This window comes from Marmota monax, unplaced genomic scaffold (assembly GCF_021218885.2).
Source record: "Marmota monax isolate L192 unplaced genomic scaffold, Marmota_monax_Labrador192_F-V1.1 WCK01_AAM20220418_F8-fsc00015, whole genome shotgun sequence".
In the NCBI taxonomy this organism is placed as follows: domain Eukaryota; kingdom Metazoa; phylum Chordata; class Mammalia; order Rodentia; family Sciuridae; genus Marmota; species Marmota monax.
The window spans coordinates 19,226,206-19,244,747 of NW_026692194.1; the positions used below are offsets into that span (position 1 = coordinate 19,226,206).

At 45.6% G+C, this 18,542-nt stretch overlaps 1 protein-coding gene across 2 annotated transcripts in view; it reads left to right on the forward strand.

Moving 5' to 3' along the window:
• Positions 1-12,683: 12,683 nt before the first annotated feature.
• Kcnk12 (potassium two pore domain channel subfamily K member 12) overlaps positions 12,684-18,542 on the forward strand; it is a 44,023-nt gene continuing 38,164 nt past the window's right edge. For both annotated transcript variants that reach the window (XM_046424655.1, XM_046424645.1), the window contains exon 1: positions 12,684-13,677. In XM_046424655.1, the coding sequence (XP_046280611.1) occupies positions 13,287-13,677 (391 nt within the window). In that variant the 5' untranslated portion in view covers positions 12,684-13,286. The remainder of the gene's footprint in view (positions 13,678-18,542) is intronic.

Below are 18,542 nucleotides of genomic sequence, written 5' to 3' on the forward strand. Positions count from 1 at the left end.
CTGACTGAAGTAACTTCTTCCAAAAGAAATGCAGCTGCATTGGACTCCATCCCTGAAATCTCCTTAACCAGGGAAGGTTAATCACAGAAGGTGGTCACTACACCTACTCAACCCAGACAGACTTTTTATCTATCTGAAGGCTGTTACCTGAGAAAGTTTGTTTGCCTGGCATGGTGGTGCATGCCTGTTATTCCAGCTTCTGGGAGGCTGAGGCAGGAGTTTGAGGCCAAGGCTGGGGGTATAGCTCAGTTGGTAGAGTGCTTTCCTTGGCCCTGGGTTCAATTTCTACCACCACACCAAAAAAAAAGTACTACAAGTTTGAGGCCAGCCCTCAACAATTTAGTAAATCCTATCTCAAAATAAAAAATAAAAAGGGCTGAGGAGCCAGGCATGGTGGCCCATGCCTGTAATCCCAGTGGCTCTGGAGGCTGAAACAGAAGGATGGCAAGTTCAAGACCAGCCTCAGTAATTTAGCAAGGTCCTACGCAACTTAGTGAAACCCTATCTCAAAAATTAAAAAAAAGAAGGAAGGAGGAAAGAAAGAGGGCTGGGGATGTGGCTCTGTGATAAAGCACCACTGAGTTAAATCTCCAATATCAATAAAACAAAAAAACATTATTTACTCACACATCTCCTTCCCTCTTCCCTTGAAGAGGGTATTTAAGCTTCAAATATCAAATATTTGACTCTTTTTTTTTTTACTTTCTTTTGCTTTTTTTTTTTCAGTGCTGAGAATTGAACCAAGGGTCTTGCAAGAGTTTTGCATACACTAGGCAAGCTCTACTATTGAGCTACATCCTCGGCCCAAAGCCCAAGAACTTTCTATTTTCTAGGGTTCCTGTGCACATGTGCAAGTTAATAAGCTTATATACCTTTTCTCCGGTTAATATGTCTATTGTGAGTTTACTTCAGCAGACTCAATTATCAAACTTCCAAAGAGTGGAGAGAAACATTAGTATCCGCTTACTTAAGGCTATTTTCATTATAAGAGTTAAAGCACCACGCCCAGTGACCACTTCTAAGAAAACAAAGTTATTTTAAAACCACTTTAATTCAGCTTAGTGATGTGAAACTTAAGCATGAGCGACTCCATTTTGACCTTTTGTGACCTAGTGCAGGAGCTCAAGTCCAGCCTCCAGTACATTTTATTTAACATTTCTTCTACAAAAATATTGAAATAAAAGTCATATAACAACAAAAAAAACCCACACCATTTATTTTAAAGTAAATAATTCAGAAGATTTTAATATATTTACAATATTGGATAATCATCCCCACTAATTCTAGAACATTTTCCATTACACCAGAAAGAACCCTATACCTTCCAGTTGCTTCTTCCCCCATCCCCTGGCAACTAAACTAACAAATCTCCATGGATTTGTTTATTCTGGAAGTTTCATATAAATGGCAGCCCATGATGTGGCCTCTCATTGAACACCCACCATGGGCAGTACTAGGTGAGTGTCTACCCTCCAGGGGTCAAATGCAGTCAGAGAGACTGACCTGCGACAGTCTGGGAGCTTGCACTGCCTGGGAGCGCCGGTGGTGCCCTGGCATTTCTGTTGCTATGTCGACAAGAGTTTTCTAGTAAAGAAGAGGGAAGGGCATTCCGGGAAGAAGGAACGACAAAGAACTGGTGTATATTTGGGGACCATGGAGGAGTTCCTGGGGGGTAGCAACAGGTGGAGGGGGTGCAGCTGGGGACACTGGGGAAGAAGGAGATCGTGCAATGGGTAGGTTGTGTCAGAGAGAACAGAGCCCCAGGGGCTCCTATAAGGAGACTGGGATGGCTCATCTAGGCTCTGGGGGGGCCAAAAGAGGGACACAAGCCAGTCAGGGATCAGTGTGTGTTTAGGGAAGGAAATGAGTGCAGAGGGTGGATACTGAGGAGGGAAACTGCCCTGGAGAGGCAGAGGAACTACAACAGCCCCAGAGGAGGAGGACCAGGACTCTCACTCCAGCAATGGCAGGGATCAGGTAACAGGAAGAGTCCATCAGAGAGGGATTTCAAAGTCTGAATAGCAGGAGTTGGGTGTCCGCCTAGATAGGGCAGGTGCAAGAGAGAGGGAGTCAGGCCTCTGGACTGAGCTCCTTTGGATAAGCAAGGAAATCTTGGGGGAGGCAGAAGCAGCCTGTTAATCCATTGCCCTCTGTCTGGAACACGGTGCCATCCCCCCCACCCAACTCTGGGTTTTATTGTTTGTTTGTTTTTTAGGAATGCCTGTGTGTTTCCAAAGTCCCACAGGATCAGGCTTCTGCCCGCTCCATCTGATCCCACAAGGGCCTTCTTCAGCTGTGCCCTCCTGCTAGTGACCTCAGCACATGCTGTTGTTCCCTCTGTGTGGCCGATCCCTGGCACTCACACATCCCCTCTCCTGGCCACTGCCTGCCCTTCTCTGTGTACATCTTGTCACATAGTTTTCCTTCAGTGCTACTGTCACAATGGCCAGTTCTCAATTACTGGTATAATTACTGATCCTGAAGCCCCATGAAGGAAGGAACCAAGCCAATTTCGGCTCTTGCATCCAGCACATAGCAACATAGCTGGTAGGCAGTTGTTCCCCCACTCTACTTATTGGAAAGACAAATGAGAACATGAAACTGGAATCTTTCTAAGGACCCAAAGGTCACTTGAGATCTTGTTTCCATTATGGGTATTGGGAAAAGCAAAGAGGGTCGCTGGAATTCCAGCATTTTCGTGGTGTGAGGACTCCTCCACCATGGATTTGATCAGGCCTTTCTCCTGCTAAAATCTGTTTATTGAGGAATACCAAGGGAACAGCAGCTCCCAGGGTGAGTCCAGCTGGTGCTTGGCTGGCTTATCATCCCCAGGTTGCAGTATATTATGCTTTTTACGTATAACATAATGAGGACACACATAATGAGAAAACACCTCCTAGATTGTAATTGTGTCTGAAAGTGAGTTTACTCAGCACTTTCCTTCTTGCTCAACTTGCTCAGAAAGACTTGAACTTCCCCAGCAAACTTTCTTGGAGCTTGTTCCTCGGTCTCCCTTTTCCTCCTCCCTCTTCTCCCCACCTGATCATTTTCCTCCATTTGGTCTCCTGTAAGGGAGTGAGATGCTGAACATGCTAAACGGAGAGTCTTCCTGTTCCATAAGAACCAAAGGGACTTCAGATGCAGGGGGTAGAACACAGTCCACTTTCAGCTGAGCCAGTCCGGTGGACATTTGTGTTGATGGAGATGGAAAATGTGCCACGTAGGTGTTATCGTTGGGGTATCTAGATGGGGTCCAGGTCCTTGGTGTCCCAAACAAAGAATTGAACAAGTAAAAAGCAAAGTATAGATTTATTGAAGGTGAAAGTGGAAGTAGCACTTTGTAAGGTAGAGTGGAGTGTGCTGAGCAAGGGAGAGGCTCACGGCCCCCATGTCTGGAAGTCAGTGAGGAGTTCATTCGTTCTTTCTTTCTTTCTTCCTTTTTTTTTGCTGGGGGTAATTGGGATACTCAGGGGCACTCTTCAACTGAACTGAGTCCTCAGACCTATTTTGCTTTGCACTCGAGATCCTCCTACCTCAGCCTCCTGATTACAGGTGGGCGCCACCACTCCCAGCATATTCTCTTTCTTACATGGCCTGGATTGAAGACCTTACCCAGCTTGCTCCCATTGGTTACTTTATGATAACTGATTAGAATATTATCCAATTTGCCCCACTGGTTACTTGAGAAAACCTCATTAGAATACTGCCCACTTTACTCCCATTGGTCATTTAAAAATACCTACCCTGTGTCTGGAGCTGTCATGATGATAAGTCCTTGTTTGGCAGGAGTTGTCATGAATGGGACTTATCATAAACAGGGTCATGACTTGTTTCCCTGTCTTGTCCTCCAGTGGCATCTTTCTTATACCCTGCTTAACAAGGGGACTACCTCTGACTGCTCCCCTGGGCCTTAGATTCCTTATTTGAGAGTCAACTGCCCCCAGTGTCACTCCCCACCTCTTTCCTATCCAGTCATGAAAATAAAGTCAATTTGTAATGAGTTAGAATCCTTAGTAGCACAGTCCCTGGCACAGAGGAGAGGTTGAGGGAAGAAGGGGAGAGGAAGGAAGGAAGGAAAGAAGAGAGGGAAGGAGAGAGGGAGGGAGGCTGCACATCACCAGCTTTAGAGAACTTGTATTCTAAAGAAACATCCCTTTCCCCATAGGCCCTGTTGACGCTCATGTAATACTTACAAAGTTGTCCTCAAGACTCTTCTCCCCATCCCATCCCCACTGCTACCTCTACAAACCCTCCCTCTGTGGACACCATCCCCCTCCATACCCCTTCTCAATTTTCAGTCCTCCAGCCTTTCCTGGGTTATTACAAGGAGAGCTGTTGTCCCCAGTTTCCCTCTCTGTTCTTCAAGTTGAATATGATGTTCTGTGCTATGCTCATCCTCAGCAGGAGTTTTAATTACCGTCTAATGAGCAAATCTTTTGCCCTTGCACGAGATGTTCACAGCCCACAGCCAGGCTGAGAATGTGAACAGTGGTTGGGTTACAAGAACAATCGTTTCCATCATCTCTGTCTACTCTTTCATGCTGGGTTTCATTCCTTCTCCATCCGGTCTCACCCCCATTTAAAAAGTTTCCTATCAAAAACAAATGCTTGAACACTCTAAAAACACCAGTCCAATATTCTCAGAACTCCAACTCGTTCAGACAATGAGATGTCAGTGATGACAACCCCAAAGCCTCTTTCTCCTGGGGATCTCCTCCCCTGCTTGGTTTTGTGCTTGGTCCTGACAAGCCTAATGTTTTTGGATAAGAAAATTTACCATCGTTTAATCTCTCCCAATTCTAAGAATCTGGAGGAATCGAGTGGGCAGAAAACCACAGGAAAGTTAGCCGTGGTGAGATTACAAGATGCCTGAGAAAAGGGACAATGGAGGATGGAGGGAAAACTTCAAACAAATGAATGAGTTGGGCCTACTGAGTCTGAATTTCTAACTCAGATTCATTTCAAACAGGGACTCTTGAATATCAGAATACCCAATCGGCAAGAGACTAGACAACAGCGGGTCAGACATATAATTCTCTCCTGCAAAAGACTTCAACATTTTGCTTTTCATCCTTAAAGTCACCTCATGATTAAAAATGGCAGCTGAAACCCCAGCCATCAAATCCATCCACATTGCACCACATCTAGGAAGCATGGCTGAGAAAGGAGAAATAGTGGAAAAGCAAAAGGTATCTCTCCAGGTGGAATTTAGCTTCCTTTATGCAGCCTTCCTGAAAATCCCACATAATATTTTTCTAGAAATTAATAATTCAGTCTCACTTAATTATGAGGGAGCCTGCAAAATAGGGCTTTTTAATTGGGTCCATTGACATCCAAATAAAGAGATGAAGCATATATTTGGGTAGGAATTAGAAGTGTCATTAAGAAGCTAAAACCAGCCAGGCGTGGTGGCACATACCTGTAATCACAGCTACTTAGGAAGTTAAGACAGGAGGATCATAAGTTCAAGGCCAGCCTGGGCAATTTAGTGAGACCCTGTCTCAAGATAAAAAATTTAAAAAGACTGGGGATATAACTAAGTGGTAAAGTGCCCCTGGATTCAATCCCCAGTACCAATAAATAAGTCATTAATTAAGTAAGTGATTAAATAATTGAAAAGGATAGAGAAAAAAGAAGAAACCTAAACAAAAATCTAACAAAACCTGTCAACATGAAACTTAGCTAAAATTTCATTTGACAGGACACTATGCAAATGATGCTGCATATATATATAGCTATTGGCATGAAAGCAATGTAAGCTCCATGTTGATTGGTCAACTCTAGGCACCTTGAACAGTGTTCAGCATGTAGTACATTCTCAACAAATATGTTCGAATCCAAGTATTTAAAATATTTTTGAATGACGGATAGTAAATAAAAGGTAAACATAAAAGGTAAAATATCCTATCCTAGGATTTTAATCAAATCAAATTTGTGTATATACATGTGAAAATAAATCAGATAAATGATGTATGAGAGAGATATACAGACATAGCCAGCCAACCAGGCAGAACAGTTATCAAAATGATTGATTGTAGTAATTCTCTACAATAATGAAATAATAGAATAGAACTTAGGTAATTTGTATTTTCTTATTTTTGCTTTTCTAAATTTTCCAATTGTTCTAAGTTAACTGTGCATTACTTAAATAGTCTTTAGAAGTTATATCCAAATCCATTTGAGACAAAATCAATACATTTATCAGCCTTATCTACAAAATAAAAAAAAGTCTGAATCATATTTTAAAGTAAAAAAGAGTTTAAAAAGACATACTAAAAGTGCTTCTCAATATGGAATGATTTGGTGTTGCAAAAGAGGACTTCATGGAGGTTTTAGACAAGGAACCCACAGCCTTCTGGATAAGATCAGAAGATAAAAGTGATCTCTAATGGCATTAAGGCTCCTCACCACCCTAGGATTCTGGTCTTCTCTTCTAAACTCTTAGTAAATGGAGTGATTGGTGACTTGTTAATAATACTCAAATATCATGGTGACATAAAGATGAAATAGTGTGTTCTTCACAAAGTCTGATGTGGAAACTAGAGCATTGGGAGCCTTGAACTCCAGAGCTCCTGACCCCACCCTCCATATGTTCCTCATCTGTCTTGCTTTTCCTTCAAAGACCCAGTTGACATCTCTCAGTGTGGCAGTGTCTATGGGGGAAACAGGAAGTTGACATGAACTTGTCTTCATTAATTCCAAGTCCACCTGCTTTAGCTATTCAACTCTCACTCACCTTTGGGTTTACTGGGTCAGTTATGCAAGAACTACAAACTAAAGTCTTAGTGAGAGGCTGAGAGGTCAGCCAATGAAGTTATGGATTAAAAAATAGCCTGAGTTGGATGTAGTGGCACAAGCCTGTAATCCCAGCAGCTTGGGAGGATGAGGCAGGAGGATTGTGAGTTCAAGGTCAGCCTCAGCAATTTAGCAAGGCCCTTAGAAACTCAGTGAGACCCTGTCTCCAAATAAAATGGCTGGGGATGTTCCTCAGTACCAAAAAAAAAAAAAAAAACCTGCTAAAAGGGACATTGTATATTAATTAAAGGGTAAATCCATCAAGAAGCTATAATAAACCAGTGGTGTGGTCCATGCCTGTAATCCCAGTGATTTGGGAAGCTGAGGCAGGAGGATCACAAATTCAAAGCCAGTCCTAAGCTAGTTAACAAGGTCCTATCTCAAAATAAAACTAAAAAGGCCTGGGGATATGGCTTAGTGGTTAAGCACTAAGAAAATAAGGAAGAGGAGAGGGGGGAGGAGGAGGAGAAAATGAGGAGGAGGAAGAGAAGAGGAGAAGAAGGAAGAAATAATAATTACAAATATATAAAGTTTTATATGAAAGGTTTTATAAAAGCTAATTCCAAGAGAATTAGGGAAGAGAGTTGCTGCATTTATACAACCAAGAAGGCAATTCAAGTGGTCTTTTGTAGGATAGAAACAAATTAATATTTAACAAGTATGTTGTTACACAGTCACTTGTCAATATATAGACAATAAGTTGTCTTTTTAAATAGATTTATTGATATATAATTTGCATACCATATAATTTAGCCATTTAAAGAGTACACATTGATGTTTTTTAAATGTTCTTACAGAGCTATGCAATCATTACCACAATCAACTTTAGAAACGTGTGTGGGGGGGTGCTGGTTCTCAAACCCAGGTAGAACATTTGTATCACTCCAAAGAAACCCCATCCCCATCAGCAATCATTTCCATTTCTCCTCAATCCCCCAGCAACAACTAAGATGTTTTATCTTAATGGATTTGCTTATATAAATAGAATCATAATTTTTTTTTAATTTTTTATTGTTGGTTGTTCAAAACATTACAAATTTCTTGATATATCATATTTCACACTTTGATTCAAGTGGGTTATGAACTCCCATTTTTACCCCATATACAGATTGCAGAATTACATCAGTTACACATCCATTGATTTACATATTGCCATACTAGTGTCTGTTGTGTTCTGCTGCCTTTCCTATCCTCTACTATCCCCCCTCCCCTCCCTAGAATCATAATTTTTAAAATACTTTTATAGTTGTAGATGGACACAATATCTTTATTTATTTATTTTTATGTGGTGCTGAGGATCTAACCTACTGCCCCGTGCATGCCAGGCATGTGTGCTACCACTGAGCCACAGCCCCCGCCCAGAATCATATAATTTATCGTCTTTTGTGACTGGCTGCTTTCACTTAGTATAATTTTCAAGATTCATGTACATTGTAGCATATATTAATACTCCCCCACTTTTTGTTGTCAAATATTTTGTTGTGGGGCTGGGGATGTGGCTCAAGCGGTAGCGCGCTCGCCTGGCATGCGTGCGGCCCAGGTTCCATCCTCAGCACCATATACAAACAAAGATGTTGTGTCTGCCGAAAACTAAAAATAAATATTAAATTCTCTCTCTCTTAAAAAAAAATATTTTGTTGTATGGATAGCCTTCATTTTATTTCTCCATTCATCTGTTGATGGACTTGTCAGTTGTTTCCACTTTAGGTTACCATGAACATCCATGTACAAGTCTTTGTGTGTTTTTGTTTATCTTAACTATATGCGTAAAGTGGAGTTGCCAATTTGTTGCATTTAACCTTACCTAATTTTACATGGTATTTTCTTTTATAAAACACAGAAAGATAGAAAGAGAGAGGGAAAGTGGGAGGCAGGATTTGAAATTCTTGAGTGCATGGCAGATTCAGTAAACTTGGGATTCAAATGACCGTGTCAAAGTGATTGGCTCAAAATATACTACAAAAGGAAAGCTTTTCTGGAAAAAGTCTGAGAGCTGAGTTGAGCTGGAGAGAAAAAGGTGGCAATCCAATGTAACCAGTGCTGTCGCCGGCCACACAGGAGGAGCAAAGGCCTGGTGAGTGGGTTGGTATGGAGTACTTGAGGAATAAAGTTGCTCAATGGGTTACTGACTCTGGGGATAACCAACAGACCAGGTCTGGTCACTAGCCACAAAAATCAAACAGAAAAAGTAATGGTGAAATAGGAAAGGAATATATTATTCAGTGTAGCCACACTAGGAAGCAGGAGGACTAGAATCCTAAGCCTTGGATTAGAGGAACTAAGACAAATTTGGGGAATATATAGAGAAAGGATAAAGTTTGGGCGTGGGAAGTATGCATAGTCAAGCAGTCGCGGTGAAACTGGTCTGACTGATCATTGTTTAAGGATGGTCAAGCAGAGCCTTGTCCATGGTAAGAAACTCATTGCTACCTAGGTGTCTTTTTGCTGCTGTTGTTCATTTGTTTGATAGCAAGGATTTAACCCAAGGATGCTTTGACCACCTTGTTACATCCCAGCCCCCTTTTTTAAATGTTATTTTGAGGTAGGGTATTGCTAAGTTGTTCAGGGACTCGCTAAATTGCTGAGGCTGGCTTTGACCTGCTATCCTCCTACCTCAACTTCCTGAGCCACTGGGTTTACAGGCATGAGCCACCCTGCCTGGCTTGGGTGTGGTTTTGACTCCTGTCATGGGATATTTACCAATCACACATGTTGTCTTAGAATCCAAGGTGACAACAGAAGAAAATGAGTCTGAGAAGGAATAAGTCAGAATGGCAAGGTGGATTAGGGCAATGACTGGAGACTTGTAAGCACCATTACAGTGGTCTGGTGCAGGAAATAAGAGTTGGTGGCTGACACTATTGACTGACATGCCTTCAAATTTTGAGAATTTAAAAAAATAATCTTGAGAACATTTTAGTTACTTTTATCTTAGTGTATTCAGCCATGATGAGGAGGGTTACCAGATTTAAACAAAAACTCCTTAAATGATTATTGTGTCTACCTGCAGAATTAAGCAGAAATCTGAACCAAAGTTTAAGGTAGCAAAAGGAACAAATGCAAAATGAAAGCAGAGATTCCAAGCTTTTATCCTTTTATTCTGTATTAGATGAGCTAATAAAAATTTAATTATTCATTAGGCAGCTGTAGGCCAAAGTGAAGAACCAGAGCTTTTTAGCAAAAGCAGCCTCTAACTCCCTGTTACTGTAAGAAGCAGTAGGTAGTAGGAATGACTTGTTGGGAATCATGCCATCAAAGGCTTTGAATGGCAGCCTCTAGAGCTTAAAGATTGAATTTTTGTAACTTTGGGGGAACCACTGGAGACTGGTTTAGAGACTTCAGATGCAGTGTCAGATCAGACAGGTAGGATCATAGCAATGACTGGCAGGGGCAGCAGAATGGACCCAAGTGAGGAGATATCTACAATAGCCAGTTCTACCATTAGGAGGCTCTTGTAGCAACTCAGGGTGGAGGCAAAGGTTTTGAAGATAGCCCTACAGTAGTCAATTAAATATTGATCCAGGGGATAAAAACCACATTCGTCATGTGGTTAGTTCCCTAAAGGACCTAGGACTATGTACAGGTACTTATCATTTTCCTATTACATAAATTGATTAGGTCATTCAGAGTTGAAATTTATGCCAGGGGTTCACTCTTAATCAAGCTAGAATAACAAATATGAGCACAGGGCAGGCCCTCTGCCAACTGAGCAAGAAGCTGGTCCCAGAACACTGCAGCAAAGCACCCTGTCCCTAATCTGGAAGCTGGGGCAAGAATAGCCATTGAGAGGTCTGGCAATGCCCTTCAGCTGTATCTGGAGGCTCGAGAATCAACTCTTGAAGTGATGCCTCATATGTCTTCTTTCAAAGCTTCTTTCCACCAAGTGGAATTCAGTCCCAGAGGTCCATGGCTAGGCTGTCCTCACTGCCCACTGGGGTTGTATGTATGAGGGACGAGGGGGAGGAAACAGGACCTGTGGAGAAAAAGACCTGGGGCACTGCTGTGGAGAGGTCAGGGGAGGCAAAGGCTTGGAGAGAAATAGTTGACAATAATAATAGTTTGCAATGACAGTAATTTGTGTGTATGTAAAGCTCCCAGTATACTACAGAAATGGAGGAGTGGGCTCAGATTTCTCCTCACATAAGGGCTTCCTTGTACCATTCTAAAAAGATCATTGTGAAACTAGCCCCATATCATCCAGTGCCAGGAAGCCTAGCTCTAACAATGGTGGTGGTGGTAGGAGGTGGGATTTCTTCCCATCTACACTAACACAAAGGAGAGCACAGTGGGCTCTATTCATGCCCTGCAGCAGCAGCATTTCTGGGAAGATCCAAGTCTCTGATGCCCCTGGTTGGCATAATACATACCAAATCAGAGGCCTTTGAATTTTCCTGCGCCTCCACCTACAGCCCACCTCAATCTGCCTCCCATAAGGGATCAGGCACAGGACCCTAATTTCAAGGCTGTGAAATGCTCAATGGGCGGTGGAGGCTTATTCAGAGACCATGATGAGCTCCCCATTCATAGGAAACTGATGCCGTGGCCACGACTGAGTAGACTTTAGCTTGGAGTTTTCCTGTGGTGGTCAAGGGGCCTAGGATTGGGGCTGGGGTAGGGGCAGGGGCAGCTCTGAATTTTGCCACAGTTCATCCACTTGGAGTATCTAAGCACTATCTCCACCGTTATCTTTACTTTCCATCATCTGTATTGTAACATCATCAGGGTCTTCCATCCACAGCCCGTATAAAGGCGGGAGGAGGACAGAGAAGGGACTGGCTACCCAGAGAGGACAGTTTTCCGGGTGCAGCAAGGGCGTTCCTCTCCTCAGAACTTTGTGGACCCATCCAAGCCAACTTGTGTCAGGTAGAGAAGAGCCCCAGGCAGAGCCAAGCACCCGCTATTTTTTTCCCGCGGAGGGCGCGACCCTTTCCGCGGGGCACCACGGAGCACACTCTTACCCGCACCAGCCGTGGGGGAGCCACAAGCTAGCTTCTCCTAACCTCCTCTACCCCTCTACCGCAGCCAGGGTCGTATCCACGCTGCCCTACCCTGAGCTAGAGGGGTTGGTAAGCTGGGTGGCGAGAGGACACCCTGCAGCCCTCTGGGCCTGTGCGCCTCCAGCTCTGGTAGCCCTCAGTCCCCTATCGGCGCCTGACTCCTCCTCCGTCTCTGTTCCGCAGCGTCTCCACCCTGTCAGCACTCTGCTTCGGCGACCGCACCTCCCTCGGGATAGGGGACATATGGGAAGTAAAAGAAAAACAGGGAGGATTTGGGGAACCAGGCGCAGCGGGGCGAGCCGCCTAGCGGACCACAGGCGGCCCCCGCAGCCCTGAAGCTGCCCGCCCAGCGGCTGCCGCAACGATGCGCTGTCCGCGGTGCTGACGCCGGCCGCCCGCCCGGTCGGGAGGGGGAGCAAACACCCTCGCTCCCGGTGGCCCGGAGCCCGGTGACTGCCTCTACCCTCTTCCTAAGCGGTGTCATTTCCCCCAAAAGACTCCTCTGAGTCCTGGCGCTGTGGCTGGATCCAGGGCAAAGGAGTGAGAGAAGGGAACGTAAACTTCGGACCGGAGCCCAAGAACCCAGTATCTGGGATTCGCGTCGTGAGTCCCCCAGCCCCTGAGACCTCAAAAGCACTATCAAGTTGAGCAAAGTTTCTCCATGATTTCGGAGCTGAAGGGCAGGGAGAGACAGGACGCGGTTCCTAGCGGGGTTCCTAACTAGCACCGCAGTCGGACACCTGCTCCGGTGTCCCGCATTGGTGCCACCAGAACGACCCGGAGGCGCCCCAGAGGCCCATCTCTCCACCCCTCCCTCCCTTCCTTACTCACCCCTCCCCAACACTCCGCCCCAGGCTCCAGTGACTCCGCCTCTCCTTGCCGGGCGGCTCTTCGGCTGGAGCTGGGAAGGGAGCGCTTCCTCGGACTCCGCTTAGCTCTGAGGTTCGGCAGCCGTCGCCGCCAGCTCAGCCCCGGGGGCGGGAGCAGGACTGCCCGCGCAGCCTGCGCCTAGGAGCCGCCAAACCCGGAAAGCCTCATGGGACGCCCCCGGGGGCTGTCTCCGTGCCCCACGACCGCGTCCCAGTCCTAGGCACCCAGGCTCCACCGCCCGCCTCGCGCACAGCCCGCGGCCTGTCTGGAGAGGAGTATGAGGCCCGGGTCCCCGCGGACGCCGGCCACAGGAGGGCAGGGGCCTAGCTGCGGAGCCCCGCGCCCAAGCGCGGTGGGTAAGGAGCCGCGGGAGCCGGAGAGGCGTCGGGGCTCGGAGAGGAGCGTCCCAGTCCCGTCGTCCGCTGGGCCGCGGAACCTGTGCGTGGCCTGAGCGCCCGGGAGGAGGCGGAGGCGCCCGGCCGTCCGGGCTCTAGGAAGGCTGCAAAGGGGCTCCGCGGCGGCCCCCGACCCCTGGCCACCATCCTCACGCTTCTGTTCCCGCGGGGGGGATGTCGCGGCCCGGGCTCCAAGCGCCGCCCCGGCCCCGGGGCTGAGCTCCGGACCATGTCCTCCCGCAGTCCCCGGCCCCCTCCCCGCCGCTGTCGCCGCCGCCTGCCGCGCCCCTCCTGCTGCTGCTGCTGCTGCCGCCGTTCGCACCTCAACGAGGACACCGGTCGCTTCGTGCTGCTGGCGGCGCTCATCGGCCTATACCTGGTGGCGGGCGCCACAGTCTTCTCCGCGCTGGAGAGCCCCGGCGAGGCGGAGGCGCGGGCGCGCTGGGGCGCCACGCTGCGCAACTTCAGCGCCGCGCACGGCGTGGCCGAACCGGAGCTGCGCGCCTTCCTCCGGCACTACGAGGCCGCGTTGGCCGCCGGTGTCCGAGCCGACGCGCTGCGCCCGCGCTGGGACTTCCCTGGTGCCTTCTACTTCGTGGGCACCGTGGTGTCGACCATAGGTGAGCGGCGCGCACCGCGCGCTTCTTTTTTCTGTGCTGCTTTCACTTGCTGCCCTTTCCATCGCTCTGGGGCTCTGTCCGCGACTCCTCCCTTCCCTTCCAGTGCCCCATTGCCTACTTTTGTCTCGCCCTCTCCTCTCCGCCCAATTCCCTTCTCCTGCTCCTCTCTCTTCTTTCCTGGTTTTCGGTGCAGAAGGTGGCCTGAACCGCCTATCTTCGGCATTCACCCAGCGGTGACTCTCCTGATAGCGTTGCTGAATGGGGAGAGCCTCACTCAGGCGCCAGGCAGATCCTGGTCGCCTGAGCTTTAGCGCTTGCAGGCTCCATATCCTAATCTCTGGGCGCCCCAATTTTCTCCTCTATAAGAGAATTTGTGAGAATGTGTCAAGTGCCATTAGTTCCTTCCTATTCCCACATCACCGCAAACCTCAGTGTCGTCACCCAGATATTTTATAAGCACCTTTTCTCCTTCTCTCTCAGCTTTTTCATTTCCTCTTCTTTCTCACTCTCTTCCTTTATCCCGTGTTTTCCTCTCAGCGGCTTTCACCCGGTGGTGGGTGACCACTGGCCCGGAATCACTTTCCCTGGATCTCTTTCCCATCCACTTCTGCAGTTTACACTCCCCACCCGCGCACAGTGAAAAGCCCGTTAGTCAGAGGCCAGGACTTGAGCTCCGGTGGCTCTACACTCCTTCCTTCTTTGATTTTCTCCCCACACCCCGGGCCTCTTCTCCAATTTCTTGACGTCTTTTTCTTTTTTCCCTTGCCACTTTTTCCAACCGGAAGTGGTGCCAAGTGGGTAGCCAGGAGCAGGGACGATTCCACTATACTTTTTATTACCCGTCTTGCCACTTTTAGTATAAACAGTTCGTGTTTTCTCAACCTTATGAAAAATGTTGTGCAGATACTTCTGCGAGCCTCCATTCCTCCCTTTTTAGCTAGATTGCAGCTCCAAACGCCTCCTGGAGAGATTCTGGAGCCACCACTGCTGCTTTCTCCACCTCTTTGCCCCTTGCCTGCTTCACTTTCCCCCACCCACTCCTTTCCCTGGGCATCATGTGAAACACAATCCCTCCTCCCCAATGATTCCTTTGTACAGAGCATAGAATAAATCCAAGCTTTTCACTTCTGCAAGACTTGGTGTGTGAGCCACCAGCTCCTATTTGAGTCCTAGGGTGGGAGAAGGCCCATGGCTGGTCACACTATCAATCCAAGGCACTGCCTCTTGGTGGTGCAGTTTTGGAGGAGGGGGCTGTACTTACTGAACCTGAGAAGAGAGGGAGTTCATGGACATAGCTTCTTTGTGTGGGTTCTGGGCTGGTTTGGTATGCCATCTAAGAGCATGGGGCATGGACAAACTGATCAGTGAAAGCCAAGTGTGTGGCTGTTTGGAGGCAAGGAGAGAGGATGCATCCACATGCAGGATATGAGCAGCAAGAAATGCCTCTCTGAGTGTATATGTAAAGTCTGTGAAAGGGCTTCCTTGTCTTCAATGATTTTTTTTTCATGTGTCATGCTTGATTTGATTATTTTAAATAGAAAAGGCAAATATGGCCAGAGTCCAAAGCATACACAAATTGGATAAAAATACCTTTTAAAAGCTATATCATGTTGTTATGGTGATTGAAGATAAAAAAATGACCCCCTCAAAAAAATCCCCTTTTAAGAGCTGCATCAAGTTGCTATAGCAACTAGAGTTTTTTTTAAGTGCTTTAAAAGTACTAAAGATGCTTAGTCCTGGGGATGACATCATGTATTCATAGCTCGTTGAATTGTGCTCTTCCTCTTGTAAACATTTCCTTTTGCTTTCTTCCACCTAAAAGCACAATTGTGAACACGTTGGGTGGTCACATCATCTTTTCCCTGGTGATATGCTCTAGCTTGCTAATGGAACCCTGTAGACCAAAGGAAAGCTATTGGCAGTGTGCTCTTCCCATATGGGCTGTGAGTCCATGCAAATAGGATGACCCATTCCAGTGGCCTGTGGTCTATCTCTGTCTGATGACTTCCCATCAATCTTTCATCCCTCTGAAAGAAGTGATTCTGAGCCCCGCCATGCCTTCTAAGCTTCTCTCTCAGTTCTGTGCACAAAATCAAGTCAGCATGTTAGAATTTTGTTCCATGCAGGCTTTAATCTACTGTCAGGATTGGCTATTCTTTCATCAAGTGGAAAGGAACAATGTTCTCTTTTTTGATTTGTGTTTTGAGATGTAGGCAAGCAGTGTAGGAGGGCTACACTGAAGCATGTGGCCGCATTATGAATGACCAAGCACATTGCTTCCAAAATCTGCAGGGAAACATTAAAACCAGCCTCTGGACCACTCAGGATTGAACTAGCCCTCTACAGGGAGACCAACACAGCCACACAAGTAGCAGGATCTCTGCCCACTATCCACCCACTGTGGCAATCTTGGGTAGTGGTTTCAGTTGGTTGCTTCAGTCAGTCAGATAAGTTGTGCTGAATTCCTATTTAGCATGATTATCATTTCAACCTTCTTTTTGCAAAAATGCACTTGGATGAGATTTTTTTTCCCCCAGTGCTGGGGATTGAACCCAGGCCCTTGCACACACTAGGTAAGTGCTCTACCATAAGCTACACCTAGCCTGAGATTTAATTAAAGACCTACATATGTCAGTTTCTCTTCTGCTTACATAGTTCCTTTCCCTTAAGTGTTCGAGTCTTCAGATACATTATTATTACTGATCCTTTTATGGATTCAAAGCTCAGTCCACATGGACAGTCAGGATTCTGTATCTGCCACCTCATCCAATGAAGAGGAAAATTAGTTCATACTCAATTTTATTTGATCAGTGAACATCACAGTATGTATAGTTCATGCAGCAATGTGGAATTCAGGGGACCCAAATGATTTGGTTCAGCTGTTTACATTGTCTAATCAATATAGAATATTTCTTTTTTGTGTTGTATAGACCCTGCCAAATGATTCATCAACTCTTTTGTATAGAGAACACTTCATTCATTCCATGAATACCGTGTGTTGTGTCTGTCCAGCCCAGAACCATAGTTTAGAGGGTTAAAGCTTATTTTATATGGCAAAAGTTAAAGTATATTCCAACATGTACAGTGGGATTGGTAGCAAATGTTGACATCCTCACTAAAGATAATTGGAGTAAGGGCATTTTTGGTTTAAGCCCGTGTGGCATCGTGTAAATGGACTTGTCTAAGGTCACACAGTTAATGAGGGGGTTACCTAGGTCCTGAATCCAAAGTATTCATTGTATATTCCATCAATCTCATGCATATAACTGATGGAACATTCTTTTTTGAGACTATTTAATATAAGTATTTAATGTTTGTGTCTGTGTATCTGACACTAGGGCAAGGACTGGTCTGTTGGTCAGACCAGCCACTGATTAATCCCAATAAAACTGGAAGTAGCACACAGATCTTATAGGTCAGGGAGAGAATTTTTTTTTTTTTTTTTTTTTTTTTTTTTTTTGCAAGATCTGGCTAAGTTGCCCAGGCTGGATTTGAACTAGCAATCCTATTGCCTTAAGCTTCCAAGTAGCTGGGACTACAGATCAAGCAACAGCCTCTAGCTTTACAGGTCAGACAGTTTAGAAACCTCCATAGGGCCAGGCATGGTGGCGCAACCTGTAATCCCAGTGACCTGAGAGGCTGAGGCAGGAGGATTGCAAGATCAGGGCCAGCTTCAGCAATTTAGCAAGGCTCTAAGCAACTTAGGGAGATCCTATCTCAAAATAAAAAATAAAAAAGGATGGTGATAAAGTGCCCCTGGTTTCAATCTCTAGTACCAGAAAGAAAAGAACAAGTCAATCTGACTAGTTAGTTCAAGCAAGATTAAAAATCCATTTTGTGGTCTAAATTATTCATACTGATTGCTTACATGGAACTGAAATCCTGGGTAATTATTTCTCCCATTTGAGCTATGTGACATATTCCCAGGGGCTTGAAATGAAGTTTGTTTTAATGTGAATGAATCCATTCATTCATTCCTCCAATTAACAAGCATCCAAGACAAGCATAACTCTTCGCAGATGAGTGTGTGGCCTTTGGCATGTCATTATCTGCATCTTCGGTGAGTGCATGAACTAAAGATGAAGCCGGTGGCTTGTGTTCCTCTGGTTCTAAGCTATGTTCTTAAAGAGATCACTCCACCTCAGAGATATTCAAAACCATCCAAAGAGTATTAATCCATCATTTCACATCCTAAAGGATGTTTTATTGGTTTACTTTGAAAAGATTAAAAAGAAGCTCTCCACTGGGGTTTTAATTATGCATCTGCTGTCAGATTTACACATAGGGAAGAACATATTTTAAAGTCTTTCTCAAATGGCAGCTTGATAGAAACAGAAATATTTTTGCTTCCTTTTATTAGGTTTTCTGGCAATGCTTTTCAGCTGTAAAGCTAAAACCACGCCGGTATAGACGGGATGGTGTAGGTATGAGAGTTGTCGCTTTTGGCACTGCATAATTTAGCTTGCTACTTTCAGAATTAGGCGCACTTAATTATTCAACCATGAGCTTAGTAACAAGTCCTAACTTTTTTCCTCTTTTTTAACATGGGTTTTTCTGGGGGGAAAAAAATGTTTTTCCTGCAGAGGAAACTAAAATGTTATAAGACTGAAATGTCACTCTCACATTTACATTTGGGATTCTTATAACATATATGTAATCCAGCTGGAGATGGCTCTGATACCTGGAATGAAATACCTTGCCCAGAAGGAGGGAGCACCTTTCCTGACTTATTTCTAGTATTAATGGGTTGTTTGTTTGTTTGCTTTGTTTATCAAAAGATCATGTGACGGACTCGAAGACCATGTAGGAAAAAACATTGCATTTGAAGCTGGAGATGGAGTGCATTTCCATCCACTGCCCCATCC